The 24,554-nt window shown below is 41.3% G+C and overlaps 1 protein-coding gene across 1 annotated transcript; it reads right to left on the bottom strand.

The window, feature by feature from the left end:
* Positions 1-3,084: 3,084 nt before the first annotated feature.
* trim45 (tripartite motif containing 45) lies at positions 3,085-23,920 on the bottom strand. The gene is made up of 8 exons (XM_084908299.1): positions 23,076-23,920; positions 19,983-20,271; positions 19,565-19,710; positions 17,028-17,344; positions 8,234-8,363; positions 7,331-7,445; positions 6,028-6,154; positions 3,085-5,383 (listed from the first exon to the last, which is right to left on the bottom strand). Exons 1-8 carry the CDS (start codon positions 23,561-23,563, stop codon positions 5,229-5,231), a joined length of 1,767 nt encoding a protein of 588 aa, XP_084764425.1. The 5' UTR covers positions 23,564-23,920; the 3' UTR covers positions 3,085-5,228.
* Positions 23,921-24,554: the final 634 nt, after the last annotated feature.

The raw sequence follows: 24,554 nt of genomic DNA, 5'->3' as shown, positions 1-24,554 counted from the left end.
TTAGAGTTTGGTGATACAACAAATTGCATGTCCTGTACTTGAACAGGACAGATGCAAATTGTTTCTTTGTGTAGAAGAGTGACTATATCCATTGATCAGCTGAAGGTCAGATTTTCTGCATTTCTCTCTTTGACTCAGGGAAATACAAGTTTAGTACTGTAAAGACTGACCCGACACATTGGTATGTTCATGTTTGAGGAGTGTTTATTGGAATATCACACATGTGCCGTTTATATGATTCGGCACCCGGTCCACCAGCTTTCCAGCTGATCTCCAGCACACACTCCTACTCTCTGGGCTCCGGCTTTGTTGTATATCAGGGACATACCCCTTGGGCTCACTGCACTACCCCTCCCCTACAGCTGAGCCAGGGACCACGCCTCTGCCGCAATTATATTACAAATAATTGAATCTTTATTTTAACAGTCATGGAAAATGTCCTGTTTCTTATTCAAGTTCAGGTGGTGGGAGCAGCAGTAGGATGCCCAACCACCTCCTCCAACTCATCTGGGGGAATACCAAAGTGTTTCCAAGCAAACCAAGAAACATCCCTCCAGCGTGTCCTGTGTCTGCCCCGGGGCTCTCTCCTGGTAAAACATAATGAACACCACAGTTTGGAGGCATCCTAATCACTCCTAACCACCTCAGCTGGCTCCTTTCAATATGGAGGAGGAGTGCTTGTACTCTGAGCCCCTTCTGAATTATCAAGCTCATTGTATCATTGTGTATCATGTAAAATGCTTTCAATGATACCATGAAATGATATGTAGCATATGGCCACAAAAATCCTACATATTGACACCTGATGTTATGTAAAATACATGATATGTTAACTTATTCTGTTTTTTAAAATTGCAATCACTCCTTCTCAATCACTTGGATGCTGAAAACCTGATTCAGGCTCTGAATTTAGAGCTGAACTTTGAATCTCTCTATCTCTCAGGGTTAGAGTAACTGGCAAAGCGTGAGAACATAAAAGGCACAAAAGGTAAGAGATTAAATATGAGAAAAGATGTCTCTCAGCTGTGAGACAATATTGTACCGTGGTCACTGAGTCTCTCAATTACAAGGTACATTACTTGAGAGCTCAATGATGGGTGAAGGAGGTTTATGAGGTCTGGCACAAGTCCTTCTCAATGTGCTTCAGAGGACTGGTGAGTATCCTGCCTTTTACTGTCATTGTTCTAATTTGGTGTGAGTACGCTCAAGTTCTTTTAGATTGGGTCCACTGAAAGTACAGAGGCTGAGAAGGAGAGGAATCAATAATGATGACAGGTTTGAAGCACTTTATCATCCTTAACCCAAAGCTGCCCTCATCTAATGTGTGCATGTGTCCTTACCTGCAGTGTCCTAACATTTCCGGCCATGACTTCTCGTCCTGAGCGTTAGGATGAACATCAGGGGATCGTTCGTTTCCAAGTTGCTGTTAACCGACTGATCACTGTGTTTAATTAAGCAGTGTCACTGCTGACATCGCTGATGTAACTTCCTGTGAAGTGGCTTTTAGTGGAACAGATCCCCATTCATCAAACTTTCATAGAAAGAGAGTCAGTCTAAAAGCGCTTTAGACATTTTCCAACGATAATGCAGTATTCATCAGCTCTGCGGTAAAGACGGCTTGTGAAAATGCTGATTATGAATGATTTGTAGGAATAAAGTGTGGAAAACTTGATGTCAGACGCAGAGGATCAGGAGAATTAGTTCTGGAAGACCAGAGCAAAAAAAACAAAAAACTCTCTGCTGCAACCTAGTGGTGGAAAGAGGTATTTCTATGAAGTATTTACAAAGTCAGAGATGGCAAAGTTAAAGTTTCTAAGAGGCTTTGTGCAAACTAAGTCTTTATTTCTATTCTTACAGGAATAAATCATATTCCACAGTGTAGTGGTTAACACATTCACCTTGTATGAGAACAGCTCGAGTTTGAGACCAAGGGGAAACAACCAACCTCAGAGGATCACAAGCTAATCAACCTCCAGTACCTTTGGAATTATAATCTGTAGCTTTAATTTATTCCAAAGAAGGAAATACCCCTAACCCTCTCAGGCTCAAATTAAACTTTTTGTTGCTAATGCACAACCAAGTCCTGCAGTGGTACTTCTGAGTAAAAAGAACTCATAAAATATGTATGTGGGGTAATCAGGTTGTTAGTTTTTAACTGTTGCAAATCGGCAACGCCTGCCTTGAGAGGGTTAAAAAAAAGAAAAAGGCAAAAAATTGGATTAAAAAAAAAGAGGTGGATGTGATCCTTACCATACCCCTACACGTAAACAGGACACCAGGTAACAGATTAAGACAAAGAATTTGGCATAAACTTAGCTTAACATTTTCTAAAATGACTTACAAAGATTAAATGTTAATAATGAAGGAACATGGCGCAGACCTGGCCCTCACTATAAACATTAATGTTCACACAGATTACCAAGTATTATGTTTTCAGGCCACATTTCAGACAGTTTTCATCTGGAAAGTGCCACAATCCTTTACAACAATAGTTGGGCCATACTTACTATTTCAAATGTGGGCCACATTAGACTCACAACCTAATTAACAGTAGTGGGCTACATTTGCTATGTTAGACTAGGGCCACTTCAGGGTCCCATCCAGATTACTCAAAGCTTACTGAGCCACAGCTTTTCTAAAAGTAGCCACATATGTTTTATGATAAACTGTCTACCTTTGATAAATTAAATATAGGCCACTTTTTGACGTGGCGTATATTTGTCTTTTTATTTGTTGCACCAGGTCCATATTAACCATTTACCACATGGGCCACTTTAGGGCACAACCAGACCACACAATCCCAAAAGCACCACATTTTCGCCAAAAACAGCCCATTGCTGCTTGAATGCATGCATTCTGTCCAGACCAGGAGGTTGTTGCTGAATCATTGCCATCCACTGCCCACCCTCCCCTGTTATCAGCCTTTGCCTTTACAATCTGCTGCACTGACCACAAAACAAAAAAAGTGACCTAAGAAGCAGTAGCCCTCTAAATTAAATAATACAGATGTATTATATGCAAAACAACATATTCATTCCTAAATGATTCTATATGTAATTTTCAAAAAATAACTGAAGTATGATATAAGAAGTGACAAAAAAACTCTTTATTAGATGTAAACAAGTTAAAAAAAAATTGTAATAATAATAATAATACAGCACCAGGACAAGTTACCTGCTAATACATCCAGATGAATGTGTAAGTCAGAGTCTGATGGAAACACTTCCAGATCTCAGTGTGTGACAGCTTCTCTGTCATTCTGCAGATATTGGCCCACAAGTAGAAAAATTAGTTGTAAATTTAATTTTTACAACTTCATATTGAGCACATGCTACGTAAAAATCATCATGTTCCTTCCACTCAAGTGCAACATGCATGTTACATTCTGAATACAGAAAAAGTGGCTCATTATAACGCTCAGAAGAAAAATGAGTCTGTATTCTAAGCAGTGTCTGTCTGCACCTTCATGGTCACAGTGCTTTCCAGATAAAGGCTTGAAGCTTGCAGGAGTTGAATTCCTAAAGACACTTGAGGAAAAAAACTTTTGTGTGAATATTTTAATGAGTTTCTTCGTTGTTCCGGTAGCACTAACAGCCATTGGATATAAAATTGTTCACATGCACACAGGACAGGACAGATGCTGTGGCTTGCAAAAACAATCAGATGTTTGCATTTGGAACAGCGAATGAATTTACACTTTGGATGGTTTCCATGCAACGGCCTTTCCTTACCTTATGGATTAGCTTACAAATTAATCATTGAATCAAATGTTGTCGAGCAAACATATTTTTGCAGTACTTGGCAGTAGTTGTGCATATAATGATTTCCTTGTAGCTACACATAATGTTTTATTATTATTTTTTAACAAAAATGTATTTATCTACCTGATTTAATACTTAGAAATAAAACTTGAGTAGGCTGTAATATGTAAATTTATAGGAAATAGTTATGAATTATTAGTAATGCTATGTGTAATCACCTGTTTTGTGATTATTACATACAAATAATCCAGTAAAAGGCACAATTATGACTAAGTTGTTACTAATGAAGACACAGTAGGTATTGTTATAATACACAACTACTTGGAACTCAAGTAATTAGTCAATATTTATATGACAAATATTCTCGTTATTCAAAATTAATCCCTGTCTGAAATGAGCTGTTTTAGCTCCTTTCCCTCGCCCTTCAAGCTAGCTTTTCTTCTGATTGGCTACCCCTTGTAAACAGCAGGTTTGAACAGCAGGTGGGCGGGGCTGCTGTGCCCGCAGCCAGAGCCACATCCATAGGGGTATCTGCTGTCACTGACATCATGCAGAAACAAGAGTAATAAAAAACCCCTGAAGCTTGAGCTTTGGCGCACATGATCAGCTGTTAAAACATTGATCTCATTATTTAACATAAGTGTCCATATTTGTAACAGCACTGTAAGGAGATGCATAAAAGCATTTCTTGACACATAGACTGTTGTTCCACTACCTTATACCTCATAACAGTTACAATAATAGTTACATTATTTCAGAACTGAAAGAACAAAGGAACTATAAAGAAAAATCCATCAAATTTTTTTTGGGGAAAAATAGCATTACAGTCATTTTTTGCTGTCTACACAGGCAAGGTGCCATGTAGGGAGTGGTGGTGTACCATGGCTATATTTACGAAAGTATATTTAGGATTACTTCCTCTGACTGTTTGATATAAAAAGACATAAAATATTCCACAATCTGTTGATTCTGGCTGTTTTTTTTTTTACTGACCATTAAAATCATGAATCAAAAATTTATTTTAGCACCTCAGAACTTCCGAGCTGATTAAAAGGTTAAAAACTTGTAAACTGTCAGCTGTTGCTCCACTTCCTTTCAGCAAGGCTTTAAACACATTTCTGTGCTGCTGTGATCGATGCTTCTTCTTTCTCCTTTCTCCTCCAGCGTAAGCATGATAAGCCGACACATAAAGGCACTTTTACAATGAGGACTACACTGAGGACTGTCTGTGTCCCTTGTTAGTCTCTAACAGCTGGCTGGATACTGTATCACATTAAGCCCGACATGCAGTGACTCTGATGTCCTGCCTCACTAGGTTACTTTCACTTCCCTTGTCTGACCTTTTCAAGTTGGTCCAAGGTTTACGCCGACAACCTCAAGGTTACTTCCCCGCAGCTCTAACCTTTCCATTTCTGCCATCTTTTTATGAAACCGCATCGTCCTGACAGGTCTCGGCTCTGCGTCGCCTCAGAGCTCCACAGTTCGCAGGTGGCTGCGAGGGGAAACGGCAGCCAGCACGCTCTGGGGCAAACACTCCGACTGCTCCGTGGTGCTGCCACAGCAAGACCAGTGAGGCTTCCCGGGATGTCCTTTATGACCATGACCGCAGCCTTTAAATCCTCCTGCAGTCAGACGGACATGTAGGAAGACAGACATTCGATGGCAAATGAAATGATGAGAGACAAAATACAAAAGACTGATTTAAGCTCGGCCAACATTTTTCCTCATTCATTGCTTACAGGCTCCTTTAGACAGAGATTTTGGAGCTGAATTATAGCAGGTGTGGATAGAATGATTACATCGCCAGCCCATATGAAAATTTGTTTTTCCAGTTTATCAGTCTGTAATAGATCTACGTTTACCTACATTTACCACAGTGGCTTTGAACATCTTTCAGAGTGTAAGTAAATGCAGAGAGAAACAATGTTTTCCATAGTGACGGGAAAATTTCAGTAACAGCAACTGTCTCTGTTTAACTCAAATTACACACAAAAGACGTGTGATGCTAAGGAACTATATTTCAAACATCTGCTGCTTTTATGAATCAAATAACCTGAAATATAATAGAACACGGAGAGTGTGAGGAAAGCTGGTTTAGCTTAAAAACACAAAGTGCACAGATGATGGTGCCGAGATCCTGTGAAAATCTTAACTTAATTTTGTTCTTCATCTGTGTGTTCTAGTCAACAGCACAGTGTACCCCAAAGTTTGTTCACTGTACACCTGCTCCTTCAGACAGGACATATGAAAGTTATCTCCTGCGTACCTGGCATGGTTCCTGCGCAGCCGCAGCGAGCCTCTTTGGCTCCTCCGCTGGAGCAGAAGGAGCAGCAGTGAAACGTCCCTCTGTGACGCCTGAACTTCCTCTTCACATTCAGAACAAATGGAGAACCCTGCAGAGACAGACAGCACAGAGGCAGTCAACCAGTGTCGGTTGGCACAAGAGCCGTTACAGGGATTCTTCTTGCTTAAGGACAACGTGCATAATAACTTGATTTGTCAGGAGGATGTAGAGCCCTGAAGTGACGAGCTCTGCACTGCTAGCAAGGCCACGGCTCCGTCTAGCAGTCAGCTTATTATTTCAATAATTCATATCTCAGCTGTGAAATGCAGCTACTGTTTTCAAGCTGTTTCGACAGTGGTTATATTTTTGTTTCGACATGTAAATATTATATAAGGTGGAAACTAATTAGACTCTGCAGGTGCCTGGCTGCGAATGGTGTGGCGTACAGGTGACCGACTCCAGCCTGAGGACGCCAGCTTGTCTTGGTCATGGTTTCCTAGACGAGACGGGGGTTTGTCCTCGGTTTTTCTTGCTTGGTGGTTATTTTGTGTGTGTGTGTTTTGTTTTCTTTAGTGTGTGGGGTAATTTTTTCTTTAGATATTTTGGGGGCAGATTTACTTACAGTGGCTATTTTTTGTGACATTCAAATGCTCTGTAGTGCTTGTAAAGCAGAGCTGAAGGCCCCTCTGTGTGCAGAGTTGGTGGACAAAGACGTCCGACCTTCACAGAAGGAAGCTGCAAGGCAGCCTGAGGAGGCCACAGCAGAATAAGGGTTGCCCACGAGGCCGAACCAGGGGCGGATTCGAAGGGCGTGGAGGTTGCTGGCATCCTTGCTGCTGGTGTCTGTGTGGAACCTGTGTCAGGTATATCTAGTGAACATCTTTGGGTAATCCCTTTATATAAAGGAGGTGATGGCCTGCATCTCTGTATGAGAGCGTCTGAGTTAGAGATCTCTAAATATCTAAAACTGATCACGCCATTTCATGAAACTGAAGTTGATTCATGATCTTTTCAAGTGTACAGCAACCGCACTGTGTTGGCTAAAGCAGCTTTAGCTTCTTTTGTTATAGTGTAAACTTGTAGGCAAACCCCAGGAAGTGAAAGTGTGTACCCATGTATCAACTGAAGATGGCCTTAATTATGAAACTGTGAAAAAACTGTGGCTGCTTGAGTCTTGGGTAAGTTTGTTGTCCCTATCTCATTTTGTGTCCCGGCCCCTTAGACGGGGCGTAAGAGAAACAAACCAAATTAAAACTTACAGTCTCAACACTTTAGTTTAAAATACCTTGACATGTTTGGCTTTGACACAAACCCACACAGAGTACGCTCCTGGCTGCTGTGGTGTGTATGACACACTGTAGGACCCGTCACTGTTGTCAGTCACAGTCGTCTCCACTTTACTGATGGAAAATAAAAAACATTTTATTAATAATATAAAATATCACTTTAAAACCGCAACTGATAGCACATAGATGTAAACTGCTCTCAAAACATCAGTGCTGGATTCTGAATCTGCTCATTCTGAGAGCATGGATGACCTGTCCGAGCTTTGAGTCATACTCTGATGTATATCAGCCTCTCAGTCTGAAGGTTAACTTATTTCAGACATCCAAAACACCAGTGATCACACACACGTGCTGACTTTAGGTAATAACTCAAAGACATTCATGCATGCAGACGGCTGTGCTGGCAGATACTAAACAGATACTAGCCTTCCTGATATTGCTGCCCTTGTTTTCAAAGTTACACACTGTTTGATCGTGAATGTGAATAAAAATGATTCATGTGATGTTACGGAGGTCAATAAGAGTGTGCCTCTTTCAACCCAAGTAACAAAAATAGCACAGCACTCAGGCTTAGAGTACTCTGTTGACCTGTTCTGAGCAGCCGGGGGTGTCACACGGCCAAAAAAAAAAAAATCTTCAACAGCCTTGACACTGAAGCTGCTGTGTGCTGGCAGCTGCACCTCCTTCTTGAGAGTTTTAAAACCTCACATCACTTCAGTCACATGATCAGTTTGTTTTTTTTTTAAATTAGGTCCTTGCTCCGGGACACTTCAGCAGTTAAGTTTCAAAAAACGTTTTTTTTTTTTTTAACTAAATGTGTCTTCTGTATGATTTGCTGAGTCAGAAATGCTCAGAGAGTTAAAATGCTGACCAGGCACGCCACAAGCTGTCCCCCCACTCACCAGTTTTTCTTCTCTGTGTGAACGACGCTCACGAGGACGTGCTCTCCACCTCGCGCCAACTGTTCTCCAGCTGAGTCTCGGCACACCAGGGTGAAGTGGCCCAGCTGGCCCTCCGTGCCTTCCTGCAGGCCTGGGACCAACACAGGGTTAAAGGTTAGAATCCCGAAGACTGCGCTGAGTAACAAAAAACTACCGCTTGACTAAAAGTGTACCACGGATCAACACAAGGCTGAGTCCTGAGGTTGCTGAAAAAACATGGCCGTCCCAAACTGCCACAAAGTTGCCTGTGTCATTATCATTTACCTTAATTACAGCTCAGAGATGAAGCCCATTAGCGAAAAGAGCACCAGGACAAAAGTACACAGTCATAAGTTGATGTAGGGATCTTCCATAAACTGTATATAAAAGATTACCACTGTAACATAACACACTGGTTTTGGACTCAGCATTCTGAAGCCTGTTCACTGTTGTTTCCGCTGGAAATTATGTGTATATATATTTCTATATTTTTAGACCTAAAAGTTATCGTATTTAGAGGAAAGAATGGTGCTCTAAGTTATCAGCTAAGGCTGTACGTCACAGCGGTCATATTTTTATAGATTTCTACTAAGAATCACCACAAGCACAGTGCAGAGGTCAGGTTTAGGGGCTCACTGCTGGCTCAGCCACACTAGAATAAAAACAGAATGGCAGTCTGGTTGTGACTAGGAAACGGGGCTGTGCGATATGACCAAAATCTCATATCCTGATATAAGACATTTATTGTCCTGACAATGATATATATCACAAAAATTTTACATTTTCTGTAAATTCTATGAATCTTGGGCAACTCGACTCGCGTGAAGTGTTTTCAGCTGGGCGTTGTTTACCTGGAGTCGTGTTACTAAAGTTGAAATGGCCGCAATTTTCTTTGTATTTATTACACCTGACAGCTCTTTTTAGCTTCTTGTCCGGAAACACTCTTACAAACTATTTCATGTGATTCAGTTTATTTTGAAAAATCTCAACAGGATCTTCAGTTTTATTGTGAAAGGTTTATGTAGAAAATAAACAAGTGGACGGTAGAGTCAAACAATGGTTTTACCGTCGTTGTTGCTAATGGCAACGCATAAAAAGAGTTGCTTGTCTGTCTGTATTGTGGTTATATTAAATATAAGAGAAAGATAGAACTTAAGAAATTCTACACAGTGACCATCAAAATGATGAAAATTTTTTGCAGTAAACAGTTTATTTTGCGACACCACGAAACAAACGATAGTGTAAAATGAAACGATAGCCGTTTTCATATCGTCCTCCGATATATATCGTTATATAGAACAGCCCTTCCAGGAAAGGTGGTTAATAATGGTGATGTCATTTAATTGTTTTATTTTTATTCAGTGACCAACTACAAATTGATAAAGCAGATAAAGCAGATGACTTGTGATCAGAAGCTGGTTACCTGGTGGGAGGTAACGATGCTCTGCAGTAACTGCCGTTGAATTTAGAATGGCAGACAGACTGACACCACTCTGTGATCAAACAGTCAGTCTGGGCTGATGAGCATAACTTGTCTGCATCTCTTTGCACTAGCGGACTCAACTGGTTCTATTCTGGTTTCAGTCCTATATAAAAGCAAGGACACCAAGCACCATAGTCACAGTTAGCATTTTGCCACTGAAGTGCTGTCCTGAAGCAATTACGTCACTATTTGTCAAGGAAATTTTAAATTTCACACTTCAAATCTACGAGCTTCTCAGTGGACTAAATGTAAGTTAATGTGAATTTTGTTTAATGCAAACTTCTCTTCATGTTCACAGGAACAGTTTTGCAACAGGTGGCAAAAGATTTGTGATTTATTACAATTGATTGCCATTTGATCCCAGATAGATTGCATGTAGTTCACAAATAGACCCCATTCAATCAAAACCTGACAGAGAGTAGACTCTGACTCTGTCTTCTTGCCATTTTATTGTTGTCTTGATGCACCACTGCTGCTTTGAAGACGGCAGCTGATGGTGAGCTGCCTTTGAAATGGTTGCTTTGAAGTGCAAAGCAATAAATTTAGCTGCGCTTCAGTCTCCAACTACTGTTTTCCCTAGTGTGACTGTAGCATGAAGCCTAGGAGGCAATATTCGAGCTACAGCGCCTGTGTCAGCACACCTGTCAATGGCCCAAACTATCCCGGTGTCCAAATGAATGAACTATAAAGAAAATCACCAACCTTACAATTTATATGATGGTTTACACAACCTATCAGTCTGTAAACATGCTTTTTCATGCTGGTACGTTGGAGCATTTTAACCTGGGAGTTTGGAGGCATCTTGTTTATCGGTTTATTTATGATATGTAAAGGTTAAATACATGGACACAACCTCTTCATATGCAGAGATTTCACAAATGGCAAGAGCACACAGACACACAAACACCCAGAAAAGATGTTTCAAGGTAGAGAAAAGTTGGTAACAGTACAAAGAAGGACAGAAAAACCTACAAAGAATAAATGAGGCACTTTATCATTCAGACACACTACGACATTGAGACACCTGGACATTTGTCTTGTGCCTCTACAGGTTTCAGTCACACAGATGCACGATCACAATCTCAATACAGCCCTCCGCTGAGCGCTTACGCAGGTCAGTGTCCAGATGAACGAACTGCATGTGGAGGGGACTTCAGGTGCAGCTGGACTTCAGAATTGTCGAATTTCTCAAAGACCTCTGCGTCATTATTTAGCATCTCATGTCTCATTCAAGATATTCATCAGCTGTTTCTGTCGTGTTACAGCGCGCATCACCTGTGTTCACTCCAATGATTAATGCCGCTTTGCGCCTGCTCGTCAGAGTCCATTAGCAGTTTGATAACAAATGATTCCACGCTGTGTTTTCATTTGTTATTATTCAGTGTTTTCCAGCAGCTGCAGGGAGAGCTGTTTGGATGCTAATGGAACTAACTCCAGCGGCTCCTTCACTGATGATGAATGGGAGTACTGGTTAAGGGGACGAACTGCCGTTAATAACGGTGCAGCACTATTGCGTTACGGGACTCCTGCTGAAGTTGAAAGGTGCTGATTTTAAATTTCTGCTCTATATGAGCCACACCAAGAAGACTCGTGTGCTCTCTGAACTTGATGCTCAGACACAACATTTATATTCTTCTAATTTCACTCACAGAAAGCTGCTCGAGGTGGACCCAAGGTGAATCTGACTAACATGACAGAGTTGTGTGAGAGTGATCTCATGGTTACTTTTCATGTTTGTATACGTATTGTATTGTGTACAGATGACTTTTGCAATTATGCCTAATCTCAAGCTGGATTTATTCATCATTTGGATCATGATGATCACATGCATGTTTACGTGCCCCCTCTAGCAGTGGGACTGAAGCTGACGACCAAAAGTATATTTATTATCAAGACTTCTCATTTGAGACGCTTTAAGCAAAATGGACAGGCATTCAGCAGACTCCATTTCTCAAATATTGATGTGCTGCTTTTCCACATTTTAAATATTTGTGTTATTATGCTGGTCAGGAAAACCCAATTATTTAAAGACTTCAGTGGACACCTTTTAAATTGCTTTAACTAACGAAAATGACAAAGAGAATTCATGAATACACACAGTGTCAGGGTTTTTCCTGGCTCAAACTGGGCTTTTGGGGGTGAATACACAATGGGAGCATGACTGGTCTGCATATACAGGGAATATACAGTTTTCATAAGACTCTATGCAAAAAGTAAGAACACTGCATGATTCATTAGCTTCTGACTGACTGCAAGGTCAAGGAAGCTCAGATCAACACCCCTCCACCATTGTGCAGTTCCAGAAGTCTTGTGGTCTTTTCTGATGAAACTTTGCAAACCTTCCAATAAAGTCATATTTGTTTAGTCTTTTTCTAATTGTACTTTTATGAATTTTGACACGTTAGCTGAGGACTGAGATGTAGCACTCAGGTTATTTTTCAATTTCTCCAAGCAATGCACGAACATCCTGGGAAAACCTGGAACTGTCTTGAATGATTTCCACTTGTCAATAATGTTTCTCACTGCAAAATGATTGAATTGAAAAGTTTGGAAATACATTTATAACCCTTCCCAGAAATACCCAGCACTTCGGACTAGTAAATTGCCCAAACCTCTGCTTTTCTTCCTGATGATCAGTGGATTAGATTAGCAGCCCCTGGTTAGTATGGACCTTCTTTATTCCTATGGAAACAGTAAGAGTATACTTAGCTTACTGATTCCTTGGTGAAAGGTGAAAACCTCTTCTTGGGCGCCAGAGTTTTTATCTGCATGCAATATATTTAAATGTCTTTACATTAGATTTTTGCAGTTATTTTTTTAAATAACATCTTCCCATTTTAACCTAAACACTGCATTTCAGTGGAGCCTAAGTTACATATAGCTTAGCTAATATGAGCTGATACTGGCCTATTACAGATTTTTATCATTATCAACATATAATTATTTCTGATGTACACCAATATTAAAAACTAAATAAATAAAATAAATAGGGAGTGCTGAGAGGGTTGTTTCATCCAACCTTTCAGCACTCTCTTCAGCACATATAAAGTGGCATTGGCGCTGAGCGGACAGAGGGGTAAGTTAAGTGCGTCTTGACAGTAAATTGATTGAACATACGGTTGCATTATCTGTGAATCTCTGTTCGTCTTCTTGCTAAGCTGAGTACTAGCAGCTGTCACCACTAAAGACACAGCAGCTCTTCTCACCCACAATTCACCTGTGCTGCTCAGTCTTGCAGTCCATTTCAACACTTCAAATCTTCTTTTCGCACAAAGAGGGGATAATCGTTGGTAAGCCTCTGTGATGTCCACTTTCCTATACTCAAGACTGAAATCTGAACCCCTAAATTGAGAGTGTCACACTGTGTTAAACTGATTGCAGTCAATTTGGGAAGAATAAACAACTTAAAGCTGGAAAAAGCTGGTTTATCTGATGCATTGATCCTCAATATGGAGGAAAAAAACGTAGAAGCATCAGCAACCGAAGTCAGCCCAAAGTAAAGCTGGATAAATGAAGAGGTCGCTGCAGGGACCAGAGAGCTGTGTACGGCTCTACATCTAATGCAGTACACACGACTTTAATACAGACTCAAGCAAGCCCCCACACAAACGGGCTGCCTGACATCACATGGCAGACTGACTCTTTGGCAAACATTGGCAGCGGCTCTTGGATACCAACGAGACTCAACAAAGAAGTCCAAATTTGCTTTGGTTTCCCATTTATCACAAGTAAACACTGCTTTAATCCGAGCTCTGGGACAGAGAGAGAAACGCTGCTACAAATCTCCTGCTTGCTGCGTCTGCATGTGTGTGGTGTAAGGATGGGAACTGTGGCAGTACCTGGGTGCTTTTTTGAGTAATGAATAAGGGCTGCAGTTTGCATAATCAACTGATGCGCAAATGATTATTTCTACAATAACAAACGAGGTGATTTAGATCACACAGACTGTCACAAGGAGAACCTTTGGGCATATTTCTGTCTCCTCACATTAGTTTTCTGATTAACTGTTAACTTACTAAGGACAGCAGTAGAAGCAATCATTTAAACAAAAGGAAAAGCAAGAAAACCTTCCCCATGTGCATGCTTCTCCTCTATTATAAAACATTTTAACACAAAAGGAAAGTCGTAAATATTCTGTCTCTCAAAAGCTGTCCTGTACTCTTGCTGATCCCCATTCCTCCAACACTGCATGTGTCCTGTTTGTTTGTGCACTGCCTGCAGGCCTCTTCAGTCACCTACACATTCCTTCACTCCAGAAGGAATTTCTGCCTTTAAGCCAAAGTCCCCAGAGACAAAACAACAGTCTTTATGTGCTTCATGAGTCTGTACTGTCGTCTCTGCCTCACACCAACCTTCGGTCTCTAAACTGATGTGGCTAGAAAAACAAGAGTTCTGAGTTTAAATGAATTTGCTTTTGTCACTGTTACACACTCTTTTAAAATATTACTCAGTTCATGTGACTCTCAGCTTCAGGTCATCTGGTTCCTTGAATATAAAAACAGAAATGCCTAAAGCTGTTTTCATGTTAAAACAAAGCAAAAGTCATTTGTAAAAGAGTCGAGTTAGCTTTTAGCAAACTCAAAGCTAAACTGTGCAAAAGTCCTGATGTGGACTCAGTGGAAGAGTGGCTGTCAAGAAGCCATTTTTAAGGAAGGGAAACGGGGAAAAAGGCTAATGTAAGAACTGGACTGAAAATCAGATCTGATGAAGCGATGAATCTAAATGAGAGATTATTGGTTCAAATGGTCGTCACTATGTACAGAGGAGGTCGGAGGAAAGCTAAAACAGGGTGTGCTTACAGGTTTATGACTGGAGTTCAGCCAGTGGCTTTTGGAAACTTGTGGAAATGAATGGAATTATGAACACAGAAAAGTATCATCACATTTCTGATCCCCAGTGCAGTACAATTGGGAAAGCGTCTGATTGGGAACGGTGTCATTGTTTAGCAATGACACAAACAGTGCAAATGCAGTATGCATACCTGCATAGAAAAACATATAATGCATCACTATCAGTCATGGATGGGGCTCCCCAGAGCCTGAACCTCAACGTTACTGAATTTCAAGCTTGTGAGAATTGTACAAACTCTATTTTTGCCTTACATACTGTATTTTCAGGGGTATTTGTATGTGTTTCAATAAATCACTGTACCTATTTCCAATTTTCCTAGCAAAATCTAAATGGAAGATGACCCAAGACCTGTACATAACAGACTTACAATAAAAAACAATGGTCATAATGATGATGCAATGAGGCATTTTAGGCAAAGACTGTATATAAAAGACAGACACAGTCACTATGATGACTTGTTTGCAGATTGACGTTTTAAAACCTTCAGTTTGACATTTTGTCTGTTTCTTTAAACTTGGCATGAATGTATTTGGGTAAGAGGGCAGGCCAGGAGATAGTCTGGTTAGCATGGTGTTTGTAATTTACTGAGACATTATGTGGGATCTGTCCACCTAAAACATGCTTTAATCATATTTACTGTCTTTTTAAAAAAAACTGAATTCGGAATGACACGAAATGTCACCCAAAGCAGCCTAGTAAGGCACAAATTTTAGCTTTAACACAATTAAAATGGGTGACTTGCATAAAAATTCACCTGCGTGGTTGTCATGAAGTACAAAAATTTGCCACAGAGACCAAAACAAGTTTTTGTGGCACGCTGTCAACATGTTTACTTCTGCTCTAAAGATGGGGAATTTAACATGGAGACCCATGGAAAGTGACTCATTTTTGGAGCCATCCTCAAGTGGAAATTTGAGGAACTGCACTTTTCTGGCACTTCTGTGTATGCTGCATCTTTGAGTCTTGAAAGTTGCTGATATGGTTTAGGGCAGGGGTGTCAAACATCTGGCCCATGATACAATTATATCAGGCCTGCAACACAGATTCATATGTATATATTAGGGGTGCAACAATACTCGTATCGATATTGAACCGTTCGATACAGTGCTTTCGGTTAGGTACGCATATGTATCGAACAATACAAATTTTTTTTAATTTATTTTATTAACTTTTCTTCTGACGATGCTGTCTGTGTTGAGCGCTCAGTGGATCTGCGTTCGACTACTCCGCCTAGGCTGCACTGTCGAGTGCAGATCCACTGAGCGCAGCGCAAGCTAGCAAGACAGAAGCTAAGCTCGTTGCAACAAGGCAACTGCCTCAACGCTACCCGAAATTGAACCTCCCCCACCCTCATTCAGATCTGGCATTTGGAACTATCTTGGTTTTCATGTGACGTATGACCCTGAAGGTAAGCGCGTCATGGACAAAAGTAAAACAGTATGTCGGATGTGCCACGCAATGCTCAATTGGTGGGAACTAGTGCGTTAGCGCAGTTAGCTCGTTAACGTGTTGACGCTGTCCAGCCCCAAGCATGGGGTGATCCGCGGTAACTTGTTAACGGAAATTTGCCGCGTTATGGCGTTAATGTAATTTTAACAAGATTAACGCTGACAGCACTAGTGGGAACACAATGAATATGACTGCACATTTACGCCGACATCATCCTAGTGCAAAGACAAGTGGAAGCAGACAAAAACAACAAGCACACATGCTACAAACTTTACCCGAGTCATTTAGACAGCCGTTAGCACATGATTCTCCTTATGGGGACCTGATATGTTTAATATGCTGCTGAGAGTATAGCCCAGAAGAAGAGTATAGTATAGCTTTTATTTTGGAAAGAGCCATTTCTCTGTAATAAACTCTTTTCCAAAGATGAGTGATTTCTCGATCAGATAGATTTATTTTTCTTTTATTATTTTGTTGTTTCTGCAACATTAAATTTAAAAACTACTTTTGAGTTAAAATATATATTTATAATTTTAATAAATGACAAATTAAAAAGGGACACCATGCGGCCAATAATATGCAGGCAGACAAGGATCATACCATTATGTGAAATAACGAAGCAGGGCAGATGTTCCGAACACAGCAAGTGGTAGTGGTACAGGCCAGGTACACAGGGTGTCGAAAAAAGTGAAGAAATGAGTGCAAATGTAAAATAAGCTGCATTTCAGTGATATCGGAGACCTCAAAGCTCAGTGCAGAATTTATAAAAATAGGAGGGGCTAAAGTGATATCGGCTTAAATTTGTGGAAGAGAAAAGGTGTCAAACTTGTCCATAGCACAGACCAACAATTGGCTTTATCGCCGGTAAAAACACTTAAAAATATATAATATGTACACATGACCCTGAAAATAGTTTGCCGTGATTTATTAGTGTTATTGTAGTAAGTATGGATTCAGTAACCTTCTGAATCCATGGTTGAAACTATCTTTTACCTTCCCCTTCAATGGTGCACCTGCTGACATCCACCGTCTTAGAGTTGATAACCCCGACCACAGGGTAGCCCTCCACCTCCCCTGCGGGTTCCCTGGGCATGAAGGATATACTGCTGCCATCGTCAGGGGCAACGGTTGCTGGGTGGGGGTCATAACCCCTCTCTGCCAGGCTGGTGAGTCTTCTCAAGGTCACTCCTTTGGCACTGAGGATCTCAGCGTCAGACCCGCAACTCAGGAGCTGCTCTGCGAACTCCACACTGCCTCGGATGTCCAGCAGAGCCTGCTGAAGCTGCACCCCCTGTAAGTGGAGGTGGTTCCTGGTAAACAGAGAAGTTAGACAAGCAAAAGTTGAAAGCATTTCCTCACAATATTCTTGGTAGACTCTCTGTGGTTTTTGGTATCTGTGGCATGGCAGTGAATAATTACTGTATTACAATATTCAAGAAATAAATGGATTGCTTATGCTTGTTTAATTCTGGTTCATTTTTGTGTGATTAAAAGGTTATGATCAGTTCAAAACATAACACACAGAATTAGCTCTGTTTCAGGAGATTTCAAACGCGCTGGGGTGGCAGTAAGTCAACAGCTTCACAAAATGAGAAACACTTTTAAGTCCAGTGAAGGCAACATCCACTTGGAATCAGCTAAAAAGAGCATTTGGACATTAGACAATAAGACAACAGCATCGATATCAAACACACTGCCAGTGAAACTGCAGCCGCTGAGCTTATTGACTTTTTATATATACTGGCACAAAAATGTGTTGAAATGGATCCACGAACACTTAGCAGAAGATTTCCTGGGTTTTATTTTCTGGGTCTGACTTTATAATCTAAACACTGATGAGGTTGTAATACTAAAAACAAAACAAAACAAAACTGTAATAACCTGTTAATCTTAACCACAACTTTGGCGACTCTATATCATAATCAGTAACTACTCGGTAAACTATTCAGTCCTGGGGTGGTTCATTCATCTTTAGGCAGTGCGAGGAAATTGATTCATGAACAGCATTGTGTCCTGCTGTGGCAATAAGCTCCTGTCTCCTCTTGAGAAATAGCTTTGGGAAAGGTAATGATATGCTAATTAGCCATCTATGTATTTTGCTTTCTCAACTAGCCATGTGGCGCTACGGTGGTTAAAGCACAGTATTCTGATAAGAACTAAAAACTACGAGGTAGAGAATGCCACTGGAAAAACACCAAAATTTCATGTTTTATTCATAATCTAATGCAGACCTTCCCAAAGTGTGGGGCCCGCCCCCTAGGGGGGGCGCAGAGCCATGGCAGGGGGGGCGTGGTATGAAAAAAGGGGGGGGGGGGGGAACAATGCTTGGACACTGCTAGCACGGGGCGCCCACACAAACGCAAAGCAGGAGATGAAGCATCACTGAATATGTTTCCAAACCAACTTCATTCTAAGCCAAAGACTAGAAAATATGGTGAAGCAAATCTTCCCTTTGGCTTCACCTGCACAAGTGCCGAGGTAGATCTCCCCTGCAGAATTGGTTTTCCCCTTCGTCAGGGAGCAGCGCTGGGCTGTTTAAATCACGGACAAACAGTATCCCACATTCGTGATTTTTAGTTCACAAACACTTGTAATGACTAACTACTAGGGCTGCTCGATTATGGCAAAAATGATAATCACGATTATTTTCACTGAAATTGAGATCTCGATTACTTGATGATATTTATTTAACAATAACAATGTATTGAATAATGACTTTAAAGATTGTCAAAAAATAATATAAAATAGTGTGCAAATACTGATAACAGTGCAAATGTTTGCAATATAAAAAGTAAATGAAAAATGTAAACATCTATGTTTAGTGAACTTTGCAGTGTTGCTCTGTGGTGCAGCTACGACACTGTAGCAAAGTTTACACACTATGTCTACTTGATCCACGTCTGACTCCGCTAACCCATAATGTTTCCACACCACTGAAGTTTTGTTTTACCTCTCTTTTCAACCAACGGCAGTCACTCTCCTCTCCAAATAACTTCTGCTTAGCTTTCCGAGCTTCCCTCGGGTCCTCTTAATTGTTGTGACACGTGTTCGAAATGCAGATAGGTGCGCTCGATTTGCCACACGGAGCAGCGCGAGTGTAAAGCACTAGGGCGGGGCTAATAATCGGCTCAGTCATTTTTAATGATCGTTGAAAGCCCAGATCGTAATCGTGATTAAAATTCGATTAATTGAGCAGCCCTACTAACTACTCCTGACATTTTGGAGATGTTAGCTCTTTATACGGTAAAGTTACAGCGGGATACAAATAATATCAGGCTGATCTTGCCACGATTTGTTCCCCCGGTTCAAATCACGGACAAACAGTATCCCACAGCTGTTTATGTTTTTAAACCCATTTTGTACAGAGAGGCATTTTTTGGGGGGGGGCGTGAACATTTTTGCAAAACAAAGGGGGGCCTAGCAAAAAAAGTTTGGGAACCACTGATCTAATTTAATGTGGGAAACCCAGGATCTAGAGAATCGTCAAATCCCCGCTAAGTTTAAGCTGGTCAGTATGCATGTTTTCATACCTCCGTTGGACTCGGAGCTCCTCCAGACGCCGCAGCAGAGACAGACAGTGGGCCTCCACTGCGCTGGCATAACCTCGTGCGAATGCCCTCACCTCATTGGCTGTGGCCTCAACTCGTGCCTGCAAAGTCTCCTGAGATGCTTCCACCTGTGCCAGTGGAAATGTATATTATAGTTCTAAAAGCAGATACTGGGTATTTAAAATAATAAGCTTAACAAACTGTGCTAGAACAGGTTTTCAGAACGAGTATGTGGCTTTTTTTCTCCTCTGAGGTGACAGCAGCGGTGCCCTTTGTTTAACTGTGAGCTACCCAAATTTCAGGCCACTTGTTGTAAACACGAAGCGCAGGCAACGACAGAAGGTATTGGGGCACTGGCTCAAAAGTCTGAATATCTTCCCAATAAAATGGCAGTCTTCACCTTCTGCAGTGACTCCTCCAGTCGCTTGAGTCGGGGTCGAAGGTGCACGTTAACCAGCTCTCTGATGCGGTCCCCATGGCGATCGATAACATCACGTGTGGGGCAGCAGCGGTGGTCGCGGTGCAGCGTGGCGGCACACTCCAGGCAGACGGGCAGGTCGCAGGGCTGACAGAAAAGCCGCAGCTCCTGTCCTGGGTGCAGGGTGCAGAGGACAGGCCGGACCAGACGACCACAAGCCTTCAGCTCCTCCAGAGCCTGAATGGAGTGAGATGCTGTTCGCTTCTGCCGTCTGAGGACACACAGACATATGAGCACATCTTTAAGTCAGAACACAGATCTGGATTTCCCAGGATGTCTGCTACTGTCTGTGCAGACAGTGTTAGTGTGTTAGTGCACAGAATGGCTCAGAATCCATCTTGAAGACATACGTAAACAAGATCAGTTAGTGATGAAGAAAAACAGAGTAAAATACAATTTAAACCTCAGTCTCTTCAAAGCAGAATATATATTTAAAAAAACCCTCAAATTTTCACTGTAACTGACTGCAGTGCAGAGAGTAGCACAAAACAGCCTTTAATAAGTCACGCCTAACCATTAGTGTTGTGCCACTGTTAGGACAAACACAAAAGACAAACAAACAAATAAACAAAATATCCAGTTGAATAAAAGTATCTGAGAAAACCACCATCAGTTCCTAATATATACAAAGTTTATGGTCTCGGCCAGTAACTCCAGGGGCCTGTCTCGATCAGTGTTGGTCAAGTTACTTGAAAAAAGTAATCAGTAACTAATTACTGATTACTTCCCCAAAAAAGTAATCCCGTTACGTTACTGATTATTTATTTTCAAAAGTAATTAATTACTTAGTTACTTTTAAAAACACGATTTACAACCTGAATAGGTGATAAAGTGATAGATCTTTCAGCCCAATTCTACTTTTTCTGCATAATCCATCATACAAAATGTAATCAAATGGAAAAGTCTCTTTTTAAAACTTATTTTATTAGTTTTAATCTTTTAATTATATGCAACATTCTCTGACTGAAAGAAATTTGTTTAACATTTAAACCTATTTTCTGCACATTCCAGCACATAAAATAAAATATTTGTTTGTGTTTACACTGACTCTTTCAAATAGATGCAAGTAAAACACAGCAGAAAAGAAATAAAATCAAAGACTAGCGGTCCTGTTGCTCTATTTTCACCTGAAAAGCAGGAGTGGGGTAGGCGGAGGTTTGCCCTGGTGCAGGTGTGCCGCAGTGGTCAGTAGAAGAATCCGCGAGTTTCTCTGTGAATTTCCCATTACGTCTTAGCGCAATAGGTGCTTGCTTGGAAGTTTAGGGTTTTTTTTCGCTGTAAAGAGAAGTTTTCTTCCCACGCACAGTGGACACTAATGTTTTTGTCATTTTTTTCAAATCAAACTCAAAATAAGGTCAGTACTTCCACGCTTTAAACGCTGCACGGTCATACTCTCCTCCGCACTCGATATATTATCCATTGTTGATCTGCACACATCTGTTGTCACGAACGTCGCACTCGCTTACGTCATTGTGTTGAGACATTCTCGCAAAAAAAATCATGCTTTTAGTAATGCAGTAACGCAGTAACGCAGCGTGCTTATGGGAAAGTAACGGTAATCTAATTACCGTTTTTGCAATAGTAATCCCTTACTTTACTCGTTACTTGAAAAAAGTAACCGTATGGGCAGTAACGCGTTGCAAGTAACGCGTTACTGCCCATCTCTGGTCTCGATATGCGTACTTGCGTTCTTGTTAACTCGTGATACGTCATCAGTCGGAGACCAAGTACTGTTCCAATTCAAAGTACGCATCAAGCCGAGAACGCAAAAAATTTCCGGATGTGTTCTCGCTCTGCCTGTTTTATCGAGCATGCATCGGTGGTGACTTGTGTGTACTTGGTACAGCTAAATATCCCAGAATGCATTTAGTCCAAAACCCAAAGGCAGCAATGGCAGAGGAGCGCAGCTAAAAACTTTTAAATATTACTCTTTCTGGGTCACAAAATAAACTTTTAAGTTATTTTCAAGCGAGAATGTAGCTGTGTAAACTTCAAAGATCTGCGGTCTTTCGCTACTCGGGTTAAACATGATATATAAGTGTGTTAGATAACTTCGAAATGTTAATGTTTGGTTTATTTCAGCATTTTATTTTTTCCTGAGTACATCGGTTTGGATGAGATATATTTCAATTCAGGAGGAAACATTTTCACCGGGAAGAAAAACAGCATGTTAATACGTGGAGATTCTGAAGGCTGCTTCAAAATGATCAGATTATATTTTAAATATTTGTTCAGTTCTCTTCCAAACCCCAGCAGCTGTCTATTGTAATTTTTGAGTGTCCACTAAAATAAAAGTAAAAGCCTACTAACATCTCACTTGTTTGTTTTTATTAAGGCATACATGTACACAATTTTTATTAATAGAGATTTCGCTACTGAGGTTAAACATGATATATAAGTCACTTAGATCATTTTGTAATTGTTAATATTTGGTTTATTTCAGTGTTTTATTTGTTCCTGGGTAAATCGGTTTGGCTGAGATTTAAGTTAAGCTTCATAACATATTAATGATAGTTAAATTAAGAGGGGACGGCAGTAAAAACTCCTGACCTGAGACATATTCAAGTACGCTGGTGTTCCAGTTGTACAAATCGTGAGTCCGTGCTTGCGTTCTTGGCAAGTCCGGACTCGCGTACTTGAGAATTGAGAAAGGGCCCAAGTCTTAATGAATACACAAACAGTAGAGTGTGCTTTTTGACTTCTCAAGGCCACCATAGCCACAGACGCACAGCCTGACACTTTAAAAAGGAGATCTCAAAAAGGAATGGATGACGTTTTTGCAATAGCTATCTTCCATTTACAGTCTGTGGAACAGACTCAAACCAAAACCAAAAAGATTATCAAGCAGTAGAAATAATAGATTAAAAATTTTAAACACGGTAAAGACCTAATACATTAGACAGCAAAAAACAAACCAACAAAAAACAGCATGTGGGATGTACGAAGGGATAAAGAAACTGAGCTAAGGCATAATAGCAACACAGAATTAAAAACTAGCCTCGGAGCTAACTGTACCTATGCGCTTGGCAGCAGAACTCGCACAGGTTGACGGAGCACACCTCGCAGCGGCTCCCAGCACCTCCTTCTCCGCACAGGTCGCATCCCAGAGGGCCGTCCGTTTCCAGGGTCTCCACGAATACTTCGTCCAGCGCTAAGTGGTCGGTGCTCAGCCCGACGGGCCCGGACGGAGGGAGGTCTACCTCTGAGTCACAGTCAGGACAGAGCACCGTGATAGTGACGGCGGGTCGGTCTGCCTCCAGCGCTTCGTCCCGCTTACCGCTCTCCGGAACATCTCGTTGGATACGTGAAGACACCGAAAACGGCTCCAGCTGAGCGATGCAGTCAGAGCAGAACGTGTGCAGACACGGCAGGATTTTAGGGTCCCGGTACAGGCGCTTACACACCTTACACACCGCTCTGGGATTCACCAACACGTCGCTCTGCTCGCGTCCAGAGCTCTGTGCTCCCTGCTCCGACGTTTCTTTCTGCTCAGACTGCGACATTGTTCAGTTTGGGTGATTTCTGGAGCAAGAATGAAGGGGAAAAAAACCCAGCGAGTTCGAAAAAGTTGTCAGAGCTGAAGGGAAACTTCTGTATAATCCCCTTTCTGCATAATAAATCACATCTTTTCTGCACTTCGGCAAGAAAGTATCTTAATCCACCCCATTCATTAATTAAAAGGCCATTCGAAAGCTCCACTTTTGATCATGAGAAGTTTACTGCTCCATGGGACATTTGACACCTCTCTCATTGGCAGACCAATAGGAAACCTCTCCCGGGCTATCCGGGGTGGTCCAAAACTTTACCGAAGTCTTCAGCACAGTGTGGGACTTTGACTGCCCCCATCTACTGGCAGGACGGTGGAAGATATATCCACTCACTGCCTGCATTTAAACCAGCGGTCCCCCGGGCCACGGACCGGTACCGGGCCGCGAGAGTTGATGCTCGGGTGTGAAATTTACGGTTTTCAGGGTTTTTATCGTTAACTCGGTTTGCCTGGGTCTTTTCCCGTGTTGTAGTTGTGTCTTATTTTGAAAAAAAAAATTTACGTTACCATAGCGACCAGAGAGCATTAAGGGGCAGAGAGGAGGACGTTACTCTTAATGTTGTTGGCGCATTTCAGGAGGACGCTGCTAAAATAGTTACACAATTACACAGTGAATTCGCGTTTATTATTTACAAAATACCACAGTTTTTGTCTTGGTTGTATCATTTTTTGTTGTATTTATCCGCGACACCTTAATGACCGGTCCGTGAAAATACTGTCGGACATTAGACCGGTCCGTGGCGCAAAAAAGGTTGGGGACCGCTGGTTCAAACTGTTGTAAATGACCCGTCATCCTATAATCTGTGGAACATACGAAATCACCTTTTGGGACAATGGCATCAACACCAAAAATAGCTGGCTGTGTTTACAGCATGGCACCAGGATTTCTAACAACTGATTCAGTTCACCCGAAGAAAAACATTAAAGAAGCATAATTACTTAGAAAA

Source organism: Perissodus microlepis, chromosome 16, assembly GCF_051167445.1.
Source record: "Perissodus microlepis isolate ML-2025 ecotype Zambia chromosome 16, ASM5116744v1, whole genome shotgun sequence".
Classification (NCBI taxonomy): Eukaryota; Metazoa; Chordata; class Actinopteri; order Cichliformes; family Cichlidae; genus Perissodus; species Perissodus microlepis.
The sequence above is the reverse complement of the archived record's forward strand: the minus strand, read 5'-3'. Positions and strand labels throughout refer to the sequence as shown.